At 36.8% G+C, this 27,003-nt stretch overlaps 1 protein-coding gene and 1 pseudogene across 4 annotated transcripts in view; one reads left to right on the top strand and one right to left on the bottom strand.

Moving 5' to 3' along the window:
• Sppl3 (signal peptide peptidase like 3) overlaps positions 1 to 27,003 on the bottom strand; it is a 126,963-nt gene that overhangs the window by 38,994 nt on the left and 60,966 nt on the right. Inside the window, exon 1 of one of the 4 annotated variants that reach the window (XM_010604038.3) lies at positions 18,572 to 18,606. The exons of the other annotated variants lie outside the window; for them this stretch is intronic. Coding sequence (XP_010602340.1) covers positions 18,572 to 18,591 — 20 coding nt within the window. The 5' untranslated portion in view covers positions 18,592 to 18,606. Of the gene's footprint in view, positions 1 to 18,571; positions 18,607 to 27,003 lie in introns of those variants that run through there. 4 annotated transcript variants of the gene reach the window in all.
• LOC104848193 lies at positions 6,472 to 7,116 on the top strand (annotated as a pseudogene).

Raw genomic sequence — 27,003 nt, 5'->3', positions numbered from 1 at the left:
TACAATTCATGTGTACAGAATATATATACACATTACAAAATCCAGAAACACACAAGGTTCTTTAAAGCTTGCTCTTTTTAAAAACTGAACTATATACCCTTTTACTGCTTAAGACACAGAAAACTTCACAATGGAGAGAACAACCTTTTGTTTCTTTTTTAAAAAGCAGAAAAATTTCAAGTCCAGTAAGCACAACTTTTATCCACATGCACATTGTCTTGACAGTCTCATTTTTGGAGTTATTACCAACCAACAGCACTATCTCCCAATGTTTCACATTTGTTCATCTCCATTGATTTTTACTTTCTGAATTAGCATAGATTGTTATTTTTAAACTCAACAGAAACAAATAGATGCAATTGTCCACGCCTCTCCTTTTAGTCATTTCAGATTTAATGAAAACAGGAACACTGTTAACAATCTTTTACCAAAGGCAAACCACAGAATCCCATAGGTAAGATAAAATCCACACCATGCTAATGAATGTTTAAGTGTTACATGAAAACAGAACTAGGAAGAAATGCATTGCACACTCTGACAGATACTTTAACAACTCCTATCTAGCCTGAAGAAATTATCTGAAACATTGACATTGTATACAATACTACATTTTAAAGTGTATAGAAATCATTTTTAGAAAATAGCATACACTTAACAAATGTCGATGGGCATAGTAGTGCACACCTGTAATCCCAGCACTCTGGAGGCTGAGGCAGGAGGATCACTGAGTTTGGGACCAGCCTGGGCTACATAGTGAGTTCCAGGTCAGTCTCAACTACATAATGAGACCCTGTCTCAAAACAAACAAACAAAACAAAAACAAAAACAACATAAAACAAATAAAAAAAACCCCAAATGTCCACACCACATATTGTCCCAAACATTTTGCTATCCTATGAAAGTTTACAATGAAAATTTTCTTTTTCTCTATTTACCAGGGACCATTCTCCCACTAAAAAGTTTAGAGACTTCTTGGCATAGATACATTATATTTTATGAATCACCCAAGATAACTTCATTAGAGGTTGCTCAAGTTCAAGTAAATATACATATGTATAGTTTACTACTAAATCTTTAAAAAGCTCTGGAAATAGAAGGAACAATCAGCTGTTGTTAAGCCTAGGATGAATGTAGAAACTGAGTTCTCCCCCTCACATTTAACTTTTTTAGCTAGTAAGTTAACTGCTGGGTCACGATGTCACTTAAATCAGCAGAGGGGACAAATTACAAAAATAGCAAAACTATGTCTAAACTTAATACAAATTAAATGAGTCATACAGAGCTGTAAGTGTTCAACATAGCAGCTACCCAGCCACGTGTCTATTTCAATTTAAGTTAAATAAAGATTTCAATTTCTCAGCTGTACTAGTCAAATTCAGTCATTTAACAGCCAGTGGCTACTATACTGGACAGCCAGGAAAACAGTATTTCCATCACTGTGTATAGTTCTAGTGGATATCACTGATGTTCATAGAAATAGCCAGGTTATACTTCAAAATTGGTATTCTGAGTTTTTTTTTTTTGGTGGTTTAACCCAAAACATTTTACTGAGCATTTAATTCTCACATTATTCTGCAAGATAAGTATCATGTAACTTCACATCCAAACAAACACCAGACAATTTTAATAAGAAATGTGTTCAAAACTCATTTTTTTTTTTTTTTTTTTGGTATGGAGGATCGAACTTGGGTCCTTGAGCTTGCAAGGCAGGTGGTGGAACTGCTGAGCCTAATCCCCGACCCTTAAAAACTCAAATTTTTGAACCTTCCGACCCCTGCCCTGCACAGGGGTCTGATGCAGTTATCTAGAGTAAAACACATGAATATTCACACTAAAGATGTATAAAGATTATAAATGGCCTTATTATTTTAGGTCAGGTTTGTCTGCAAAATGAATTGCAAGAAAACTGTTGTTTTGGGTTTGAAGAACTGTGGGTTTCTATGATTAAACAATTATAGTTATTTCTTAAAAAGATCAGGAGCTAAGTGCAGTACTGAATCCAGATGACCTAACTGAGGCTCCTGCAACAACTTTATTATCTGCTCCAAACTGGATGACAAACTTAAATACATGAGACATATAATGAGCTTCTCTCTTTAATCACACAATAGTTAGGGGTATGCTTGTCCCAAGCCAAGCCTTTACATCCTTTCAGGCTCTATAAAATATTTCAGCCCCAGTGAACTTGAAGGCCCAGCAATGATAATGATGATATTGCTTTCATGCTACTGAAAACTGTTATTTAAAAAAAAAAACAACCAGTATTTATGAACTTAAAAAATGCTTAAATTCTACATTACACCAGCAGAGATAAATGAACCTGGTTAATTTAAACAATAGGGAATTCTCCTCTTTGGCTACATTTAATGTGTTCGATTTACTTCACTTAAAAAAATGTTATTTAACAGGGCTGTGGATTTAGCTCAGTGGTTCCACAGCCTGCCTTGCAGCTCAAGGTCCCGAGTTCAATCCCCGGTACCACCACTACCAACAAACCAATATTTAACAGCCCTAGCATCTAATTCACAAGCTCTTTTTCCCCCTTTGCCAGTTTGTTCTGTCTGATACTCATACATCCCCCTAGTCTCCTAAAGCAGGCTCTCTTTTCACTTACTCTACAAGTCTATAAAAACAGCTATGTAGCTGTTTCAAAAATGACCAAAGGTTTTCACTGCTGGTAATGATGGGAATTAATGATGGGAAGAAGAGCGCTGCTTCTGAACCTGCTCTCTATTCTCACTCATGACCTACACAAAAAACTGAGTTAAGAGATTCTTACTCATGTGCAAAAAAGAAAGAAAATACCTGAATTTACGACAACCCAAGTCAAGCCAGTCAAATATACCTTTAACAAAACTGAAGACTTTGCCAAGTGATGTACAGCTGTTTAGCTAAAATACTTTATATAGTCACTACTAATTCATTTTAATTTTATTGGTACATTTTGGACATACATAATGCTCATATTCATAAGGAATTTGTACTTGTACATAATATATCTTGTCTTTCCCCCATCTTTCTCCTTTCCCTTCAATCCTCCTTCCTCTCTCCATTTACAAAACTTTGTTTCTATTGTTTTCCTTCCACTCTTTTCAATTTTTTTATCCCTAGTACTTTCTTTCTTTTCCCCTCCTACCCTCCCAATTAAACACTGTCTTCTTACCTCCCAATATCCAGCCTTCATTTTGGTCCTTTGTTCTGTGGGTTTCTCACACATGAGAAACAACGCCATATTTAATGTGTTCAATTTACTTCACTTAAAATTATGCTCTTAAGATGCACTGATTTACTTAAAAATATCTCGTTTATCCTTCTTTACAGCAGAGTAGTACTCTACTGTACATAAAGCCACATTTTCTTTATCCATTCATGTTGATGGGCCTTTGGACTGTTTCCAAGATTCAGCCATTGCAATTTGTGCTGCTTAAACATGGGCGGGCACACGTCACTGTGCTATGATGCTTTTAACTCTTTAGGGGAGATATCTAAGAGGAGAATAGCCGGGTCAAACAGAATCTCTAGTTTTAGTTTTTTGAGGAATAATTTACATAGTGGTTGTACCAATTTATACTACTACCAATAATGGAGAAGGGTTCCTTTCTCTACATAGCCTCACCAGCATTTATCTCTCGTTGATTTCTAAATGATACCCATTCTTTCTGGAGATGCAATCTCAGTGCTGTTTTAATTTGCATTTCTTGAATGACCAGTGATGGTTAACATTTTTTCTTTCTTTTTTGTTTTTTTGAGACAGGGTCTCACTATGTAGTTGAGACTGACCTGGAACTCACTATGTAGCCCAGACTGGTCTTGACTCACAGTGATCCTCCTGCCTCAGCCTCCCAAGTGCTGGGATTACAGGTGTGTGTTACCACGCTCGGCAACATTTTTTCATATACTTATTTATGTCTGTGCTTCTTTACCTGAGAAGTATCTATTCATTTCAGATGCTATTTTTAGACTGTGTAAAGGGAGGTCTGATTTTTTTTAGTTCTTTGTAATATTCTAGTTTCTATACATTGCCCCAAGCTTTTTACCTTAGTAGACAATGGCAAAAAGCTACCAGAAAGTCCTCAGCTTCTGTGACTATCCACCCTGAGATTTTTAGAACCATATTGGATTTTAGTAACTATAGCCAAACGTCTTATTTCTAGCTACTTTACCAGCAAATGCTTATAATACATATTCTGCTAAAAACCATGCCAAAATGAGACACAGAGTTCTGTTCTATAACACGTTCATGTGTCAGCCTTCCAGTTATACAATGGACGCATTCTTGTCCACTCAACTACCATTCCACCCCTGAACAGACACTTCCTTAGCCCAGTACTTCTCAAAATTTTTGGTTGCAGGGCCACTTACCTTTTTAAAATGGAAGTAAGAGCTTGTGTTCACATGAATTACAGTAATATTTACAGTATTAGAAATTCAAGGTGTTTTCATTTGCTCAATCAACACCTGCAAATTAAAATTATGTAGCAGTGTAAAAGAAAAAAATTACACTGAAATCAGATGTGCTGGTGCATGCCTGAAATTTCAGCACTTAGGAGGCTAAGACAGAAGGATCACTGAGTTTGAGGCCAGCCTGGGCTACCTAGTGAGTTCAAGGCTAGTCTTCACTACATACTGAGACCCTATCTCAAAAAACCAAAAATTATAAATATATCATTAGGGATATAGCTCTGAGTACACACACACAAATTGAGGAAAAGCTAAAAAATGTATTAATTTATATACATTTATACCATTACATGTTGACAATGTTTTTAACGTGTTCCTGACAGTGGTACATGTGTGACTGTCCCATCAGTGGTATAAGCCACCTGCTGGGTCAATCCTGATGTGCTGGTTCATGATGTACCAAGCTGCCTGGCAGCAGGACATATGAATTATCACCCTGTTGTGAATGTGTTAAAGGAAAAATAATTCTATTTAAAAAAAAATCTGTCAAGATAGGTGCATTCTTTTACGTTTTTGCAAACTTCTTTAATGTCTGGCTCAAAGAGAGTGTAGCTGGATTTTCCTATCTGTTTCTACATTTGATCTGTTGCCTGTGTTGACCTCTAAAAGGAAAAAAATCCAGACTTACACAGGTTGGCAGCTGGAAAACAGTATTTCAATAACCTTTTCAAATAACTAACGATATTCTTCTTTTACACTACAGTAAAGTTCAACAAGGGGTAATTTTTAAAAAGTGGCATCTGATACCTCTATCAATGGGCTTCTAAAAAACTATATTACAATTCACTGGATTACTCTGTTTTGGATGATCTTTTACCCAAAGGTGATTTTGTAACAATGCGTTTGTAACGTGGAAGCTACCAGATCTCTAAGGACACTGCTTATAGATACTGTTGCTTTTAACTATACAGTATCTGAAAAAAATCATGTTTGTTAATACCATTCCTAAAACTTATGATAGCAGATACAAATTTTCCAAAATTCTCAGATTTTAGCATTGGCCAAAAAAAAAAAGCCTTTCAAGGGCATATTCATTTTTGAGAAACCAACTGCCAAATGCACAAGTCTAACTACTCTGTCCACCGGTGATTCTAAAAAAAAAAAAGTACACCTCTAGCTTAGCACCTCAAGTGACTGCACAAGTGTTTTTCTCAAGATAACCAATGGTACTTAGGCATGTGCAGAGGCACTTTTTGGCAACTTCCCATTTTATCATAAAAACTTGGTGCTTAAGCGTTGAGACTAAATGAAAAAAACTTCTGCTTCAACAAGAACATCCTATATGAACCTGGTACCTAGTGATGAACCAGCACAATTCAGGGCCACTGCCTTGACTCAGTATGCACATCAGTAATTCATCTGCCAGTGCTTTTTCACCATGAGAAGAAAAAAGCCAAACAAAAGACAAAACTGAGAGGGTCTCAAGAACGGGCCACACTTGTGCCAGGTGTGGTGGCACACACCTGTAATCCCAGCTCTTGGGAGGCTGAAACAAGGAGATTCCTGCAGGTTTGAGGGCAGCCTGGGCTACATAGTGAGATCAAGGCCTGCCTGGATTATATCGCAAAATACTGTCTCAAAAACAAAACAAAAGAAAAGGTCACACTTTTGAGAACTGCTGCCTTAGACCTTTAACTCAAGCTCTGGCTACACAAACTGCTAGCACCTTCTCACACGTAGTCCTCATACACACACATCACAAAAGACCAAAAAATACTCAGAATATTTTTGCCATCCAAGAGTTTTAGATTCAATTATATGTAGAAAATCATTTGTATTCCAGGCTTAAAAATAAATACTACAAAGTCCAGTGTGAGGGGAGTGGCACGAGGAGGAGACACCACCGCAGCTGCAGGCTGGGCTCATTTCTTCTTCTGACGCCTCGGCATAGCCTGGGCTCAGATTTCTATAGTTCCAGGAAGAAAAAAGAAAAAAAAAAAAAAAATCGACACCTTGAATCCTGGAAGTTCATTTAGGAGTTGAAATTAGGGGCTATTTTGAAATTTGTATATGATTAATTGAGGAGCAACAAGATCTAATGGGCCAAATACTGGAAATAAAATACGCCAGTTCAAACTAGTACTTCTGGGAGAGTCTGCTGTTGGCAAATCAAGCCTAGTGCTTCATTTTGTGAAAGGCCAGTTTCATGAATTTCAAGAGCGTCCTATTGGGGCTGCTTTTCTAACCCTGACTGTGTGTCTTGATGACACAACAGTAAAGTCAAAATATGGGATACAGCTGGTCAAGAACGCTACCATAGCCCAGCACCAATGTACTACAGAGGAGCACAAGCAGCCATAGTTGTATATGATATCACAAATGAGGAATCTTTTGCAAGAGCAAAAAACTGGGTTAAAGAACTTCAGAAACAAGCAAGTCCTAACATTGTAATAGCTTTATCAGGAAACAAGGCTGATCTAGCAAATAAGAGCTGTAGATTTCCAGGAAGCACAGTCCTATGCAGATGACAACAGTTTATTATTCATGGAAACATCAGCTAAAACATCAATGAATGTAAATGAAATATTCATGGCAATGGCTAAAAAACTGCCAAAGAATGAACCACAGAATCAAGGAGCAAATTCTGCTAGAGGAAGAGGAGCAGACCTCACTGAACCTACACAACCAACCAGGAGTCACTATTGTAGTAACTAAACCTCCAGTATGAACTAGCTGGAAAATTCTGCTTCCTAAATGTTAAATAACAGTGGAACTGAAGCATTTAACCAGTGCAGTATGACTGCCCAAAAGAGATTTATGATAGAGTCAATGACTCTAAGTGTTTTGAACTTAATTTTTAATAACATGCATGTGTTCCTCCAGCTAATGTTTCAGCAATAGAAAGGGAAAATGAGATCTGTGTATAATGGAAAGTTGGAGGGAACTGTTTCTCATCATTAGGGATAAAGACAAATGACTATCTGGTCCCACAGTTAACCATCCAGTTTCTCCAAACTGGGACAGTAATCATCTGTGAAAAAATTAGAAATTAATTTGAGCTTTCTGAAAAAATTTTTTAGATAGATTATAAAGATATTTATGTTTAGCTACAGTATTCAGGTAAACTTTCTTCTGTTATCTAAGATGTACATTCCAGATCTGATTGTTAACCACAAGAAAACAGTCCCACATCTCCAGGAAGAAAAATATTAGTAGCATCACAGGCCAGGGATTTAGCTCAGTGGTTCTGCCGCCTGCCTTGCAAGTGAAGGTCCCAAATTCAATCCCTGGTTCAAAAAAAAAAGAGAGTATGGCATCTAAGTTATAGCCAGTCCTTTTATTTTTCTAACTGGGATGAAGTCAAATGTTAACTCTACCTTGTTTAGGAATATGAAAACTAATAAATGCATTTTAATGAATGTGTTCCCTTCACGTGAGCTCTTCAACAGAAATGAAGCAATCCAGGTATGTTTTTTTTTTTTTTTTTTTTTTTTTTTTTTTTTTTTAAATCACTGCTGGCCATTACATAGGTCTTGTTTGCAGGCAGGGAAGAGGCTTTTGTTCCCTATAGACTAATACAGTCAGGGCACTAATAATTATGTACATTCAAACTTGATTGTTTTAAATTTTATCTTCAGTTGTACTGTAAATAGGATACTGCACTGTAGCCTCCATATATGCTTATTATTTTTCTGTCATACTTAAGAGTTGCTTAAAAGTATACAAAAAATGTACAGTTACTAAATCAGCTAATTCTTTCTCCTACCCTTTGAAAAAAAGGGGCTTCAGTTCCTACATGACTAGAACCATACTAAGCAATGTATCTGAAATTTGTAACATAAATATTGCAATGTTAGTAACAATCTTGCAGCCTTGTTTTTCAAAGTCCACTTTATTTTGGCAAATTCCGTATATTGCACTAAGTTATGAAATCTACCATGTGCCAGATTTAATCTACAGTGTTGAATTCCCAGCGGACCTCTTGCACATTTTTACAGTAATTCAGAATTAGCAAGGAAAACAATTCACCGGTGTTTAGTTTTATACTGAGGTGCTCAGGTTGGAATAAAGTGGTATAAAAAGAAAACAAAAAGAGAGAAAAAGCTACAGTTTCCCCCTTTATGGCAATATGATGAAATAGCTCTGAATTTGTTTTAGCTTAAAACATTTTGTCTAACATAATGCCCATGATACTGTAATTCTCTTCCACATTTGCCCATTGTATGGGGATTAAACAAATTTGAACCATCTGAACATCCCAAAGAGCACCAGCAATTAGTAACATCCAGACACTCTGGCTTCCTAATGGGGAACTGGGACATTCTGCCATTTTTTTTTTTTTTTTACCAGGGATAGTGTACCAGGGATTGAACTTGTACTTAAGAGGCAGGCAGTGGAACCACTAAGCTAAACCCCTGGCCCAAGACTCCTAGAATTTCCTACTCTTTTTTCGGTACTGGGGATCTAACTCAGGACCTTGCACTTGCAAGGCAGGCGGAACCAGAGCTAAATCTCCCTCTGCTGTCTTTTGACATTTTCTCTTCTAACTGCATCTTCCAGAACCTTGACATTACACGTGACTAGACTCTGATGCAAAAATGTTTCTAGTGGCATTGCCACATGCCTCACAAGTACAAGGTCCTGAGTTCAATCCCTGGTACTAAAAAAACAAACAAAAAACACTTTAAAATTCTGCTGGGGATTTAGCTCAGTGGTTCTGTCACCTGCCTTGCAAGGGCAAGGTCCAAGTTTGATCTTGGGTACCAATAAATAAATAAATGTGTGTGTATATATGTTTCTACACTGTGCTTTCATTCTTTTGAGTAGCTGGTACAATGGAAATTAGGAGATACCATGCAAGAGCTGAGCTCTGACAAATAATCAGAGATATAAAGAAGAATTAAGCATTAAGTGCATGTAAAGGGCAGAGACAGTGAGATCCAAGAAAAGTGCCCGAGATTATATAGCCTGTGTTAGAAATAGAATGCAGACAGAACTTGCATAGCCCCGAAGATCCATGCTTCTATTACACAGTATCTCTCAATATTAAATGGAAGAGCAGAAAGGCTGAGAGTACTATTTGACTTGAAGTTACAGATAATTTTTTTTTTTTTTTACAATAGTTTCAAAAGAATCACGGTTAAAGAGGAAACGGAAGGAGGACATTTATATCATTTCCTGAGGAAGCCTAGCACTACAGAATAGGAATGGAACTGAATAGCAATGTGAAAGACCAAGAGAGATTTTGTTTTGATTGATCTATTGATCAACTGGTGTATGACCTGTGCCACTCTGAAGACAAAAGTCTGACAACCAGAGAATGACCGGGCAAGATTGCAGAGAAAACAAAGGGTTAGGTTTGCAGAGAGGAGGAAAAAAAAAAAAAAAAAAATCTCTGTTGAGACTAGAAAGGTTATATAAATTAAGAAGAGATGGGATTTTATGGAAGTAAGCATTCCAGAAAGCCATACTTATCTTCATAAAATAAGAAGCCAAGTTATTTAGTGTGAAGTCAAGAAGGTACAACAAGTTCAAAGGAAAAAAAAGGTTCAGAAGTACACTAAACTGAAATTTTCTTAAATTTAAGGATTGTTTTCATAAAATAATCACCTACTTTTAGAGATACTTACTTCCCTTCAAAAAATAATGAGTATCTATATACTGTGGATACCATCCAAATAAAGTTGTTACAGACCTTAACAGTTGGGCAAAGTGAATTGTGGAAGGTTTCTCAGGAAATGGCATTTTAAGCATAAGAAATGGGACAGATAAGGGTAAAAAGTTAGAAATACAAAATTAGCTTCTCTGGTAGAGAGTAATATTGAAGAAAATAGCAGTGAACAGTGAAACATGGGGCCAACAAAGAAATGTCATGAAAAGTGGTATAAATCAGTTAAAATCACAGGTCTTTGCAGCAAACCTCTGGGTTTTAATTCTCAACTGTCCCGCATCCACTTTGTAACCTTGGGCAACTTACTTATTTTCACTAGTCTTCAATGTCTGCATGCATAAAATGAGAGGAACTGTAATATATATCTCAAAGAATAAGCTTTCAACCAGTGTTATCTGGTAGTGGTAACAGAAATGCTATGCTAATTTTTACCAGCTGTTCCTCAAACAAAGGTCTGCTATCTAGAATATATAAAGAACTTAAAAAAAAAAAATAAGATTTCCCCAAATATAAAACCTGATCCAAAAATGGGCATCTGAAATGAACAGACATTTCTCAAAGATGTAAAAGCAACAAATAAATACTGAAAAAAAATGTTCAACATAGTGATGTGGAGAGATGCAGATGAGAACACTCAGATTCCACCTCACCACAGAAAGAATGGCTGCTATCAAAAAATTAACCAATAACAAATGCTGGTGGAGCTGTGGGGAGAAAGGAACCCTTCTCCATTGTTGGTAGGAGTGCAGACTGGGGCAACCACTGTGGAAATCAATATGGAGATACCTTAAAAAAGTAGGATTAGAGGTCCCATCTGACCCAGCTATCCCTCTGTTGGGTACCTTTCCAAAAGAATTAAAAGAATCACACCACAGAGAAATATATGCACCCATTTTTTTTTTTTTTTTTTTTTTTGGTACCAGGGATTGAACTCAGGACCTTGCTATTATGAGGCAGGTGGTGGAACCACTAAGCTAAATCCCTGGCCCTATATGCACTCATGCTTTGCACAGTATGGAAACAGCCCAAATGCCCATTAACTGGAGACTGGATAAAGATGATGAGGTTCTTCTATAAAATGGAGTACTACTCAGCCATAAAGAACAAGAAACTAGAGATTTGTAGCTAAATGAATGCATATTTGAGGCCATACTCAAGTTAAATAAATTGGACATATATGTGTAAATATCAAATAGTTTCTCTGGTGTGAAAAACAAAGTGTAAGTAAGGTTCAAATTGTATAATAATGTGAAATAGGAAGAAAATGTCTAAAGGAGTAGGGGAAGTGGGAAGAGTAGGGGAAAGAAAAGAAGGGAAAAGGAAAAATATGAGAAAAGGAAAAAAATGGAAACAAAGTCTTTGTAAACAGGGAAGGGTGGAGGGGATGAAGGGAGAGCAGGGGAAGGGGGAAAAAATAAGAACCAAGATACATCATTTTGTAAAGGTACAAGATGATCCCAATGATGAATGTAACTATATTGTATACCTAAAAAGTACCAATAAACTTAATGAAAAAAATGCTATGCTATTATATTCATAGGAATCACTTTAAATTATTCAGTTAAGGGATAATACAATGAGAAGAGTAAGGAAAATTATTTTAATAATTCTATGGGAGTAAGAGTTAATATTTAATAAAGATCTGTCTCTCTGAATTCTCATGAACATCCTACTAAATAGTTAACTTTTATTAGCCCATATTTACATATAAGGAACTGAGGACGAGGGAGTTGATTATGGATTCAAATCTAGTTAATTTGGTTCAAAAGCTCTGAAGTGCCCTACTTGTTCTATCTGCTCTTTGGGGTTTCTCAACTAAAGACTTCCTTCTATTACCAATAAAAACAAACAAGAATTAAAAATTATTTGTCATTTTCCAACAGACAAATCAAATTAAAGTCAGGCCCAGAGCCTCATTTTTCTTCCACAGTCCTAAATTATATAGAATGACCATAAATGAGGGAATCTGCTTGCAGTGGAGTGATAGGGGAAGCCTTTGAAGTTAACTCCCACTGGAACAGAGACTCCGTGTAGCTACTGAGTCCCCTTCTCCCATCCTTCGAATGACTTCTAGAGTATAGTCATACAACTATACTCTAATGCTAATATTATTTCAGTTTTGGTCCTCATTTATTGGACCAGTTTTATCTGCATTAAGTATTACCACAGAGTATATGGAAAAGTCATACCTACTTAATGTAACAGATGCCAAGATTGACCATGCATGACAGTCTGCAACAGAAAAACACAGATAGCTGGGCGTGGTGCACACCTGTAACCCCAGTACTTGGGAGGCTGAGGCAGGAGGATCACCATGAGTTTGAGGCCAGTCTAGGCTATATAGTGTGTTCAAGGCCAATGTGAACTATTTTTGTGTTTTTGCTACTGGGGATCAAATTTGGGACCTTGCACTTGTGAGGCAGGAGGCAGCACAACTGAGCTAAGTCCCCCGCCCTTGGCCAGTGTGAACTACATAGCAAGACGCTGTCTCAAAAACAACAACAAAGGAAAAAGAAAAACAGATAATTTATGACTTACAACTAAATTGGAGGTAACCTGTTAACTGGCTTCAATTAGCAGTAAAATTAAGGTTTCCAAATAATATATAAAAAAAAAATCAAGTGTTTAGGGTTCTAAAAATTTTAACATTATCTCTTATTGTATGTGTTAGATTTTATAATAAATCCAAGACCAAGGATTCTGAGAATGACTTCAGAATTTAACTAGTATTGTAATTACAGCATGTTAGAAATGGTCAACAACGAGGCCAATGTTTCTCAGAGAACTGCCCAATGCAAAAGGCAGTTTATAATGCAAGAGTAATGTATTAAAATGTCCCAGCTTCCATGAGGAAATGTTTGTTGCTGTTTATTACAAATACAAGTTTACAATCATATTTGCTCAGTAAGCTCATATATGAATTTCTCTCATTTAGAAAGAAGTCCAACTTTTACCTTTGGGCTTCCATAGCACAGCAGTTGTAGAAAGAAATGTATCTATTTCAACATGTCTTCATTATACAATTATAGAGTGATCCAGAGGGAACAGATATGGTAAGCAAAAACTTTAATGATGTGAATCACAGTTGGGTGACAATAGGCAAACAGTTCACTGACTTCATTATCACTAAAAAAAAATTTCTTAGTGTTCCTAAAGTAGACTCTATGCTATAAAAGTTTCTTAAGCAATTCAATTGATGTACCTGACTAAAAGCAGTGATGGACGGTAGATTTAGTAAATACTATACTAAACACATCATTAACTTGATGATTGGACTTTTGTTTTTGTATTTAGTAGCACTCATAATATATTCTCCTACAAAACTTGCATTCGTTTTTATTTTGGTCTCAGAGCATCTACAGATTTTGTATTTTTTAGGATATACTTTGGGAAGGTCTGCTCCAATTCTTTTCAACATAAGGCCAGTTAAAAACCTTGTAATTAGCCCCTAGTTCAGAAATTAAACACAAATAACAACAACCACAATAACAGCAAATAATATTTGTGAAGTATTTATGGTATGCCACACAGAACTTTAGTTTCATTGTTTCTCATTACTACCCTATGAGATAGGTAATTTTTGTTACCCCTAACTTAACACATAAGGAAAGAGACAAAGAGAAAGGTGAAACTTGTTCAGTGTTACACAGTAAGTGACAAAATCTGTATTCAAATCCTGAAACTAAAGTACCCGTGTGCTAAATGTCTCCACTTAGCTATATGGAGAGGACTCTTCTGTCCTTGGTAATAACAACAATAATTAATATACTTGATCTTTCAAAGGTATACCCAAAGGATCAATTACTGAAGTGTTTAGGTGGGATTAATCCACTTTTACTTCTCTAAAAAGATTCAAATCAAGTATCTGCTGTCTAGGACTGTAGGAGGGGAAAATATTTCAAATATACTATTAGAAATTGAAAAACGAATGAGAAACCCTGGAGTGATTTTATTTATGAATTTTCTAATCTTGACAAAAAAGTGAGGCATTCATAAAACCAATGTCTAAGTTTCAAAGTCACAGTAAGAAAAGACTGCTTTTGGTTGGTACGTATAAAGCCTTTTGGATTCTAGTCTGTTGAATTTCTGCCAATCCTGAGAATGATTCAGAAGAAATCTGCCTTTGCAGGAGTCAAATTCTTGGTTATAGTTTTAAAATTAGAGTATTTTAAAAGCTTGGCTTATATAAATTCTCCAAACTTTCTTTTACACAGGGGTGCTACAACACCCAAACAAATGTTATATAGCATTCTATGTATCATAAACATGAAATTTTAAAAAGGGGGACTAGTTGTTTAAAATGTATCTAAGTAACCAAATAAATCACTATCTTGAAAGACCTACAACACCAAGAAATAAAACTGCTGCTATAACATTAACAATAATAAACTTTGGGGCTTACTGTGTCAGATAATGTACAGACCATTTTTATTTTATCTTAGCTCATTTTATGCTGATTTTATCTTCACTACAACGCTATGAGGAAGATACTTTAGCGGATTGAGAGAGGAGAGTACCGAGGCAGAGACAGATTAACAAATTTTCTTACAGAGATACAGCTTGAGAACTATTATTCTGATGCAGGCAGTCTGGATCCAGATCCAGAAATCATGCTTTAAAACCATTTCACAATACTCCCTCTCAAACATTACTTGTTCTCTCAACCTCAGCCCAGATCATTAAGTTGCACAGTCTGGGAGAGAATGTTGCTGCAAAATACATTCGATAAAGGACTGATAATCAGAACATAAAAATGAGTCTCTCATTTCACTATGAAAACAACCCAATTTAAAAAGTGAGTGAAATAAGTGAACTGAACCACCAAAGAAAAGAAACAGATGGCAAGTAAGTACATGAAGAGATGCTCAATCATCATCAGTCACTAAGAAAACCAAACTTAAGAGGTATTACTGTATACTCATCAGAAGAGTTCAAGTCAAAGAAAAAAATTTTTTAAAAAGTGACCATAACAAGTGCTGGCAAGGAAGCCTAAGGTACTGGAAATTTCAAACTTTGCTGGTGAGAATGAAGAATGGTACAGTCACTTTAGAAAGAGTTCAATAGTTTCATTAGTGCTATACTTTCCTCATGACTCTCTTTTCCAAGAGAAATGAAAATATATGTCCCCATAAAATATTGAACTTGAAAGTTTATAGTTATTTTATTCAGAATTGTCAAAAACTGGAGACAACTCAAACATTCATCAACCAGTAAATAAAGAAATCATGATACCTTTATATAATGATGTACTTAGCAATAAAAATAAATTACTGATAAATGCAATGTGGCTGTATCTCAGATGCACTGTGATAAGCAAAAGAAGGACGACTTAAAATATCACAAATGTGATCACATTTACATGATACTTTGGAAGAAAGTGGATGCCTAAAAGCAAGACAGAACTGAAATCTTTACAGTGTACTGTTCTTTTCTTATACATACATATCTATGACAAAGACTAATATTTTAAGTTAGGAATAGTTAAGAGACTAACACCAATATAGCTAATAATAAAATAGAACAACTACTGTATGCCTATAATGACTCAGCTACTCAATAGGTCGAGGCAAGAAGACAGTGTGAGATCCTTTCTCAGAAAAAAAAAAAATTTTTTTTTTTAAGGGCTGGAGTTATTGCTCAGTAGGAGAGTGCCTGCCTAGTATGCATGAGGCTCTGGGTTCAATCTCCAGTTCTAAAAGGGAATCAAAACAAAGAATAATTACAACAATAAACTACAATACAAATTATAGCCTGGCAAGCTAGTATACGCCTGTAATTCCAGTATTCTGGAGGTTGAGCCAGGAGGATTGCCACAAGTTTGAGGCCAGCCTCAAACTTACATAGTGAATTCACGGCCAGCCTGGACTACACAGTGAGACCCTGTCTCAAACACAAACAAACACAAAATAATACAAGTTATATAGATATAGTCTCTCCAAATATACTGTACCTACCCTTTGACTATGGAAAATTGAAACTGCAACTGAAACTTCAATAAGGGGCACTACTGTAAATACTTGTGAAATCAGCTATTAGAAAGGGAAGCAGGAGGAAAACTTAGCCACGTAATAATATGGTTTTATTTATTTTATTTTTTAGTACTGGGGATTGAACTCAGGACCTTGCGTTTGGTGAGGCAGGCATGGCACCAATGATAACACTGTTTTAAACTCAGATGAAAAATTCATTTCTAAATTTGAAACCACTTACTCATGCTCATCATTTACTAAATGCTCTCTAAGCATGTAGCCCTCACTTAGCAACAGCTGTTTAGTTATCTCATTCCAGAAATCCATGCAAGCTTTACTATAGGGTAACACAGATGACTGAGAATTCTGTGAAGGAAGTCTAGGACCTAACCCCTTTGACCCACTCTGCTGCCACTCTCACAACAAAATGAAGTTTAACATTTCATAGCCAGAAAAATCGTCAGAGAAAATGCTCCCCTGGTTTCAATTTCTCAGCTAAAAAACACATCTCCTTCCTTCTTTTCATTCTTAAAAGGTCTATTCTGGAAAGTGGAAAATTATCTTGAAAAACAGTATCCTTATGCCTTACCTAAAGCACTTAATGCAAAGAGGAAAATGTGTGTGGTCTCTCAAAGTTAATATTATAAAAGTCTGGAACTATGTATACAAGCCCCTGCTATTTTAAGAGCACAAGAAATAGCCGGCCTGGGAAAATGAAAGAGAGGTGAAGCATTCCTAATGTTTTAACAGCCACTTCAAGCAAACATTTGTTCTGCAAATACCATGGGCCACTTGGGAATCTTCAGATTTGGTTGATAACTTGAACTCTGGCAATCTACTTTGCAACAGAGAACTGTTTTACTTGAAACTAGCATTAGCAAGAGAAAACTATGTAAACTTATCACATTCCACTGTGTACTTTTTATGGAATTCAAAATAATTCACATTTCAAAAATAAAAAGATAAAACAGATCAAGCAGATAAATGTGGCATCATTCCTCTATTTCAACTAACTTGTTTGAAATGTACAGCAGAGTGTATCCAAAGCTGGCCACCAACAGTGCCTCCCAGCCCTTCACAAACCTGGGGCTCATCCCATCAAGAGGTGGAATCTAAGGAGGGGGTGAAAGGAGGGCAGGGACAAGGGGAAAAAATGAGAACCAAGACCACCTGTCATGTAAAGGTACAAGATCCCAATAATGAATGTAACTGTACTGTATACCTAAAATGTACCAATAAACCCAATAAAAAAAAAAAGGGGGTGGAATCTATTTCCCTTCCGCCTAGAATGTGGGCTATCCCTGTGATTTGCTCCAACTTAGAATGCTGCAGAACAGAAGTTGTGCCAGTTCTGGGGCCTAGCAGCTTCCATTTTTTGTTTTCTCAGAGCCCTGGGCTATCATGTAAGGAAGACCAGGCTCTCCTGCTACAACAAGAAGAATTAAGCAGTGAGAAGTCTTACAGAAGGTAACACGAGAGGTCATGAAGAGGCCCTTAAGACACCCTAAAAGCCAGCAGCAAAGCTTCAGCCACATGAATGAGACCACTGTGGGTCCTCCAGGCTTAGCAGAGTCCAGCAGACATCATGTGGAGCAGAGATACACCATTCCAACTGAAGATGCACGGATCAGGAGCACATGTAACATTTCTGAAAAGGCAAAACACTAGAAATGGCAGAAAGATTAATGGTTGCCAGGAAGTTAGGGACCAGAGTGAGAATGCAGAGCCAGCATCAGCCCCAGAGGGAAGTATGGAGTGCTTACAGAAGGGCCACCTGAAGGATACTCCCTGTTCATTACCTTGACTATGGTAGTGGATATACAACTGTAGACAGCTGACAAATTTGTACACGCCTTACTCCACACGCACAAGTAACAAATAATGGGGGAAATTTGAAGAAAAATCAATGGATTATATCAATGTCAATATCTTGGTTGTAATACATGTGAATCTACAATTATTTCAATAAAAATTTCAATTAAAATGGTTATTTTAAGCTACTAGGTTTAGTAATCTGGTATATAGCAATAGATAACTGGTACATCCTGGCAATTTTGTTTTGTTTATTTGAGACAGTCTCACTATGAGGTTTAGGCTGGTCTTGAACTGTGTAGTCCAGGTTGTCTTCAAACTCATGACAATCCTCCTGCCTCAGCCTCCCCAGTGCTGGGATTACAGGCATACACCACTATGCCTGGCTCATCCTAGCAATATATGTATATATTTTGGTACCAGAAATTGAACTCAGGACCTTGTGCTTCAGGCAGCAGCACCACTGAGCTAAATCCCTGGCCCTCATCCTAGTAATATTTTAATGTAATTGTTAATCAGCTTGTAAGAAAAAACTGGATGTATGTCTGATTCCAACAAGTATTATTAGTATGATGCATTATTTTTATCTAGTTCATTTGCATTTAACCAAATAGTTTTTGATTACGTGCATAAATTATCCCTTCAACTAGCTAAAAGAAATGGGAGACAAAAGCCAGTCATGGAGAAGGTTAGTATTATCAAGCACACTTTCCCTTACCTTAACTCTGAAGTTGGCATGCATTTTACAATCCATAGCATTTTTTTCTTTAGTGATAGATTCAACTTAGAATCAACAGTCTTTGAATTAGCTGAAATACACATTAAAATCTGAGTTCTTTTTTAGTACAAATACATACTTAGCTGCATTTCAAAATAAAATATTTTAAAATTATTCTTTCCTGTATAATCTCTGAAAGTGAGAACCAGTGGTATATTTGTACTCACACTTTATATTTACACGGTAATTTACCATACACATGCAGACAGAAAGGGAATGAGAGCCCACAAGTCAACAAATAACTTCTACTATTGCATTTTATTAAGCAATCTATTTACCTGGTATCTATCATTTGCCAAATACACATAAAATTATGATGAAACAAATATAAAATTATGATACAACATTCTCTTGTTCTACAGAGGAAAAAAACAGTAACAAAAATTACAATATGGCAGAGACTGCCATCTTCCAACATCTGTATTTCACTCTCCTTGGTAATAGAATCCTGATTTTTTTTTATTATTATTATTATTATTATTATTAGTGTGCGTGTGTGTGTGTGTGTGTGTGCAGGCACATATGAGCCTGGGAACTGAATCCAGGGTCTCATGAATGCTACGCAAGCACTCTACCACTGAGCTATAACTCAGCTTCCCTAATCTTATGCATGTCCCCACTTTTCTTGCAGCTATATGTAGCAAGGTGACTCAGTTTTGACAATATCAATATGGCACAGTGGACATGCTGTATGGGATTTAGAGTAGGTCTCCTTAAAAGAAAACAAGCCTTCCTTCTGTGTGGAACATAGAAGTGATGGACTGAATTCACCCAGCCACTTGACCCTCGAGGGAGGAATACACTAAGGATGGTAGATTAGCAGGGTAAGAACTTGGATCCTTAATGACAACAACCATGCCAGTTGGCCTATTTCTAGTCACACTGGACATATGACTACTTTGTTTAAGCCACTGTTCCCCTGAATTTTACTTAACATGCAAAATAAAGCCTAATCCTAATATATAATGGCCTACAACAGTATTACTTGAAAAGTATTCCAGAGTCTTATTTTTTTCAAATGGAAGAGTTCTATTGTTACTTAGCAGGAAAAACAGTCTTATTGATTAAAATCTAGATTCTTTAAAGTCTACAATATTACATCCCTGTAATTTTCAGAAACTCTCAAAAATTAAAATTTTTTCCAGGTAAACTGCATATGATGTTCTGAAGTGTTTCTCAGGTTTGATGTTTCTAAATGAAATTTTAAATACCACACTTTTTCACATATTCTCTTTTCTATATATTATGAAACCTTTCTACAGCTGATCTGTAAACTAATTCCTTAAGTTTTAGAAAAAGAATGGCACATTGGCTAATAATTTAAGACTGACCACAAGCAAAAATTTCAGCCCTTTTATAATTTACACAAAAGGCTGGTATTAAAAATTATTAAGCAGCTGAGCTGAGGATTTAGCTCAGTGATGCTGCTGCTGCCTGCCTTACAGCCACAAGGTCCTGAGTGCTTCTCATGGTACAAAAAAAAAAAAAAAAAAAAAAAAAAAAAAAAAAAAAAAAGCAGCTTAGCAAATGTCGTTAGGTACTGAGATAAGATGAACCAATTATAGTATGACCATGGTTACTTTTTAAAAGATAGCAGTAAATATCATTTATTAAGTTAGTTTGAACAGTATTAGTGGTTTTAATCAGAATAAAAGGTACCTAATATGGGCCAGGGATTTAGCTCAGTGGTGCTACCACCTTCCTTGCATGTACAAGATCCCGAGTTTGATCCCTAGTGCCAAAAAAAAGTATCCAATATTCTTCCATAATTCTACTTTGTTTACTTTAAGGAAAAATATTTTTTCTCCAGTTTTATACATTTTTATTTTTACACTAATATATATGCTAGCCAGGAGTGGAGGCACATGCTGGTGATCCCAGCACTTGGGAGGCTGAGGCACGAGGATTGTTAAGCTGGAGACCAGCCTGAAATATATAATAAGACCTTGTCTCAAAAAACAAAAACAAACAAGAAGACAAAGAAACATATGGCTATGTAATATCATCCCAACTCCCTCCTTCTTACAGGTATGACCACTGTTGTGTGACTTTGCAATGCCTCCAGTATCATGGGAGCAGTGTATTCCCTGGTCCCATTTTTACTGGGTTCGGCCATATGACTGACTTTTGCTAATAAAACTGGGAGAACGTAGTGTGCCAGCTTTAAGTTGAAGCCTTGAGAGACAATGCATGTTTCTACTCATCCTTTTCATAGTACTGTGATCCTATACTTGAAGAACGTGTAGTCATATTTCCAGGCAGCCACTTTCAACCTAAGCTCCAGAATAAAAATTTATGAAACAGACTTGAAACTGACCAGAAGTTTAAATACAAACTAGACTGTCTGAGCAAAGCTCCAACCTGAAATCACCAACCTCCAGACTCATAAGAGTGAAAATAATTGTTGGTTGCACTTCACTGAGATTTGAGGTTTTTATTCAGTATTGGCAGGGGGACCCTAACAAGTAATAACAAATACCTATAAAAAAGAAAGTCACGAACTTCTATAAAATATACGGTACACAGGATATGTAGAAAATTACTCAGTGCCCATCTGCATTCTTCTCATTGAGACCCACAGGAGATTCTCCTTTGTTCTGTCACTTGTCAGAATTAGCTCAAGTGCTGGCAGTGGGAGGGCATGCCTATTAAGCCCAGCTATTGAGGAGGCTAAGTAAGGCAGGAAGTCACAAATTTGAGACCAGCCTAGGCAATTTACTGAGAGAGAGAGAGAGAGAGAGAGAGAGAGAGAGAGAGAGAGAGAGAGAGAGAGAGTGTGTGTGTGTGTGTGTGTGTGTGTGTGCGCGCGTGCATGCGTGTGTGCGCGCGCGCAGAACGAGGATGTAACTCAGTAGTAGTTTTTGCCTGTCTTGCACAAGGTGCTGAGCTCAATGCCCCCCAACCCCCAAAAAAACCCCAAAAACCGAAAACAAAAGTAGATGAAAGAGTCAAATAGCTGCTTGAGCCAACTCTTTTATGAATCAACCAAGGGACTACTGCTGAGCAAAAATAAAACATTCTTAACTGCAACAGACATCTGTTTAATATTAAAACTCAGGAAGAGTGATCCCCTCCACCCCAGATAGGGTCTCACTGTGCAGTTCAGGCTGGTCTTTAACTTGCTATGTAGCCACTGACTACTCTCAAACTTGAAGCAATCATCTTGCCTCAGCCTCCAAGTGCTGGTATTACAGGTGTGTGCCACCACACCTGGCTCAGTGATGTTAAATATAGTCCACCCTTATAATTTAAAACAAAGTTGGCCAGGCGAGCTGGCTCACACCTGTAATCCCAGCACTCGGGAGGCTGAGGTAGGAGGATCTCTATGAGTTCGAGACCAGCCTGGACTACATAGTGAGTTCCAGGTCAATCTCAACTACATAGTGAGACCCTGCCTCAAAATCCCCACAAAAAATAAATAAATTAAAAATAAAACAAAGGAAACATTTCAAAGCTACAAAATAGCCAAACAAAGACTTACGAACAAAAAGGAATAGAAATATAAAAGGATCCACAAAAGAGGATAGAAAAAGAAAGCACTGTCTCTAGGTTTGGTCTAGTTAAGTCTCTAGATATAAACTCAAGTACAATGAATATGTAACTATTTTTTCTTTATCGAGAGAGAGAGAGAGAGAGAGAGAGAGAGAGAGAGAAAGGGGTGGCTGAAAGTGGACTCTTACTGGTTTTCTCTCCAGCATACATTCTACTTTCCTTCTTAGCAGAATATAACTTGGGTTGTATACATTCTGAGCTCAAGCTTGTGTGATATCCTGACAAAAGATAAGGACAGAATCAACAGATAAAGCAGGGCAAGAACACCTGATTTTGGGACTTCTGGTAAGATACTTCAGAGTTCCAACCTAGTCAGTCTTGCTTAAAAACAGTGTAACATGAACTATTCAGTTATTGTACTAGAAAAGCCTTATTATTGCTTAAGCCTTTGAGTTATCTGTTCTATTATTTGTATCCAGGCAGTCAATAAAATTTTTAGAATTTTAAAGATTAAAATGCTAAATTAAAGCTGGGGATTTAGCTCAGTGGTTCTGCCACCTGCCTGTCAAGTGAAAGGTCCTAATTTCAATCCCCGGTACCAAAAAAAAAAAAAAAAAAAAAAAAAAAAAAAAAAAAAAAAAAAAAAAAAAAAAAGCTAGATTAAAATTAGGCATATAACAATGCATATAGCCATTAATGCAAAAAGCGGGCAGATTCAAAATTTTGAATCTTTTCCTTAACTCAAATTTAAGTCTAATAAAAGGTAGGAAAAAGCATACTGAAATCTTTAGCTCTATAGCTAAATGATTTTTTTTCCAGTATTGTCACACACATCTGACACACCCTACTATCAACAGCTGTACTGTTTAAGAAAATATAGTAAGAGGCTGTAAAATGATGCGGTAATCTTGGAAAATAGCCTGACAGTTCCTCAAAATATAAAAGTTACTATATGACCCAGCATTTCTACTTCTAGGTATAATATACTCAAGAGAAATGAAAACATGCGCATACACACATACACAAATGTTCAAAGCAGCAGTATTTTTTTTTTTTTTTTTGAGACAGGGTCTTACTATGTAGTTCAGACTGCTCTGGAACTCACCGTGTAGCCCAGACTGGCCTCAAACTCAAAGCAATCCTCCTGCCTCAGCCTCCTGAGTGCTGGGATTACAGGTGTGAGCCACCATGCCCAGCCAAAGCAGCAGTATTAACGATAACCCAAAGGTGAGAATAACTCCAATGTCTACCACTGAGGAATGGATAAACTACAGTACTGCATCTGTGTTCTGTTTCTGTACCATTAAAAAGAACAAAGCGTGAATATGATACAACACAGATATACTCTGAAAGAAGTCATACACAAAAGGCTGTGTATTGTTCACTTATGTGAAATGTCTGGAATAGACAAATAAATAGATATAGAAAGTAGATTAGTAGTTGCTTAAGACTGGGGTGAGGGATAAGGGAATGGAAAGTGACTATAGAGTATGAGCTATTTTTTGTAAGGATGAAAATTAGTGAAGATGGCTGCACAGCTAAAAAAATCAATGAATTGGATGCTATGAAATGGTGAATCCTATGGCATGTAAAAAGCTATTATGAAACAATTTAAAAGCTCTGAACTATTCAAATTTTAATCATCTACTGGTTTTCTCTGCTAATGCATGTTTAAGTAGAAGGAATAGTTAATACATAAATTATCTGGGGTGTGTCCTGACCTCAACTCAATTTTTTATTCTTATGGATTCTTGAAACCTTCATGTTGTAGGAGAATGAGAAATAAAAGGCCAAGTTACATATTTTCCCCAAAAGAGTGAAAACAGAAACAGCTACAGTTTGTTCCTTCAAGTGAATTAGGTTAAATTACTTGACTGTATAAGTCACAGGTTCTGGACTATGAAACAAAATGTATTAATTGGGTAAATCCCAGTCTGTGCTTTATACAATTAGCCCTATGTTACAAAAACAAGTATCCCTTGTTATCTAAATCTATTCAGTTTCTGACTTTGGAAAGTGAAAGGTCAGACACAGTGACAACCGAATTTTCCTCTGGTCAGAGAGGCTCAATTTCTAACTAGCTAGCTAAGTTCTTTCTTTCAAGCAAAATAAGTATCAATATAACAAGGCTTTCTGCTTTTATCACTAACAAACAGCCTGAATTACCAGCATTACCGGCCAGTAATTTAAATGTACATCAAGTTTAAGGTGCACATTATGTTTAAACATAATACTATTATATTTAAGGAAAAAAACTAACAGTTATTACATACAAAGCTTCTATCACATCTCAAGAAAGAAATCTACTGACAAATATCAGAAACTCTTCTCATCCTAAACTAATGGCAGAATATTGTATTGTATACACCAAGAGGCTACAGGCAGGGAAAAGAAAAGTTTACTGAAAGCGTATAGAATGTTTCTATAAAAACTTACCTGAAGAAACTATTTTTCAAAAGTTGTGGGAAGCGAAAAACCACAGATTTGGTGATGTATAAACAACAGAAATTTATCACAGTTTTAGAGACCAAGAAGTCCAAGACAAAGACACCAGTAGATTCTGTGTCTGGTGATGGTGCATAAGCTACTTGGGAACTCATCTAAGGCACTGATTTCATTCATAAGGGGCCTGCCCTCATCACCAAATCACTTCCCAAAAGCTCCCCCGCCACTGGGGATTGGCTTTCAACACGTGACTTTGGGGAAAAGAGGATTGACCACAAATATTCAAATAGCACACTGTATTGAAGAACCCTTAAGCATTCACAATTTATAGGAAAAATGCCAAGACAATGAATTTTTAAATGCAAAAGAATCTACTCATAAATAATTTTGGAAGCTCCAGTTAGCAGGGGTCTAGTTCTTATTCTCCTAGTTTTCAGAGATCTTTTCTTTTTCTAATTTTATTTATTTTTTGGTACTGGGCATCGAACTTGGGCCCCTGTGCTTGCAAGGCAGGTGGCAAAACCACTGAGCTAAATGCCTGGCCCTTTTTAGAGATCTTTTCTTTTTCTAATTTCAGGTTTTTTTTACTCTTAGTTTTCATTTGCCCTCTCTCTCCCTCCCTTTCTGCATGCGTGGGTGCACACACAAACACAAACACACACACACACACACACACACACACACACACACACTCACTCTTTGCATTTTGCAACATCGGTAGCTTGAAATTCATTAAATATACCTTCAAAGTAGTAAAATGAATCTCTCAGCACATAACCAGGAGCAGCAGAGAGCAGCTACATGGAAGTCTGTGCCTATGTTGTATTCAACAGCACTCACACCGTGTGAACAGAACACAGTTCTAGTAACGCATATCTAGGTCCACAAGTAGGAGATACACATAAATAAACCATATAATGACCTTTCTATAGACCCACATTAGAAAAAAGTACATGTTTGCTATATGTTCTTTTAGAGAATATACCTTTTTTATGGATTATAGAATCCTTGTGATCTGAGCTCTCTTAGTCACTGTTTCCTTTCTCAATTCTCCTTTCTTTGACCCATTCTTAACTACTTTACCGAGAATGTTCTTGTCAAAATCATGAGTGACTCTCACAGCTGAAGTAATGTCTCTGTTGTTCTTAACTTGTCCTCTCAGTAGCACTTGACAGTTTCTACATCTCTTTGTCTTGAAATTTTCAACTTTTGATTTCTCTAATACTATAAAACTAGCTTCTTTCCACCTTCTCAGCCATCTCGATGGCTCTTTTTCTTGGAGTCCTCAGAGCACTAGGTCTCCTCTTCCCAATCTACACAATTTCCCAAGTGATTTTTTTAAATCAAGTCTAATGGTTTTAAAACACTATTTCTCTGAGACTTAAGTACTTCTAAGTTTATTGCTAGCTCTGGCTTTTCTCTGGAACTCCAGAGTCATATATTCAACTGCTACTATGACATCTCTGATGATTTCTCTAATAATGGGTAATTACATTTACAATGGACAAAACACCTGACCTTTCCCTCCACCATACAGGTAAAGATACCATAAGGCATCAGTATTCAAAGCAAAATCTATAGCACATACCTCCGAAACACATCTGAAACCTTTCCACTTCTATCTCCATGATTAGCACCCAACCCTATTCTGAATTATTGTAGCAGCTTTTATTCTCCTTGCGCGCGCACACACCCCCCCCTTTATACCTCAACAGGTCTGTCACACCTCCGTTCAATAGCTTCAATGGCTACCCACTATAGTGATAAAATCCAAGCTCTTGATTGCCTATCTGACTTCAATTTTGTCCTTTATTTCTCAAATGTCCACTATCACCATACTACTGCTCACCCTGTCCCATCCTAACAACACTGATTCAGTCTCACTGGCTGTTTTTGAGTATCCAGTATACTTCCACATTAACATTATTTCCTCTGCTTAGAATACTGCTTTCTCTCATCTTTGTACGGCTGCCTCTCTTGCTTTTTATCCAGACATCAGCTTAAATCTCGCCTCTCATTAGTAACAGGTGCTTCCTGCCTAGCCAATTTCAGAGCCAGCTCAGTATTTTAATTTTCTGCTTAGAATTCATTACTGATATTTTTTCTTATTCATTACCCTCCAATTACAGCAGGTAAGCTCCACAAGAGCCAAAGCGCAGATGTCTTGTTCACTGACGTCTTTCTAGAAACTGGAACAGAGTTCAGTAATTTTTTTCTTTCTATAATGAACCCAGGGCCTTTGCACTGGGCTAACTTCCAACTCTATTTTTTAAAATTTTGAGACAGGGTCTCAATAAGCTACTAAATTGACCAGTATGGGCATGAACTTGCAATCTTCTGGCTTCAGCCTCCTAAAGCGCTGAAATTAAAGGTGTGCAGGCTGGGCGTGGTGACACACATGTGTAATCCCAGTACTCGGGAGGCTGAGGCAGGAG

This window comes from Fukomys damarensis, unplaced genomic scaffold (assembly GCF_012274545.1).
Source record: "Fukomys damarensis isolate Sample0158 unplaced genomic scaffold, DMR_v1.0_HiC HiC_scaffold_12, whole genome shotgun sequence".
Taxonomy (NCBI): domain Eukaryota; kingdom Metazoa; phylum Chordata; class Mammalia; order Rodentia; family Bathyergidae; genus Fukomys; species Fukomys damarensis.
This window is presented reverse-complemented; position numbering and strand designations above follow the sequence as displayed.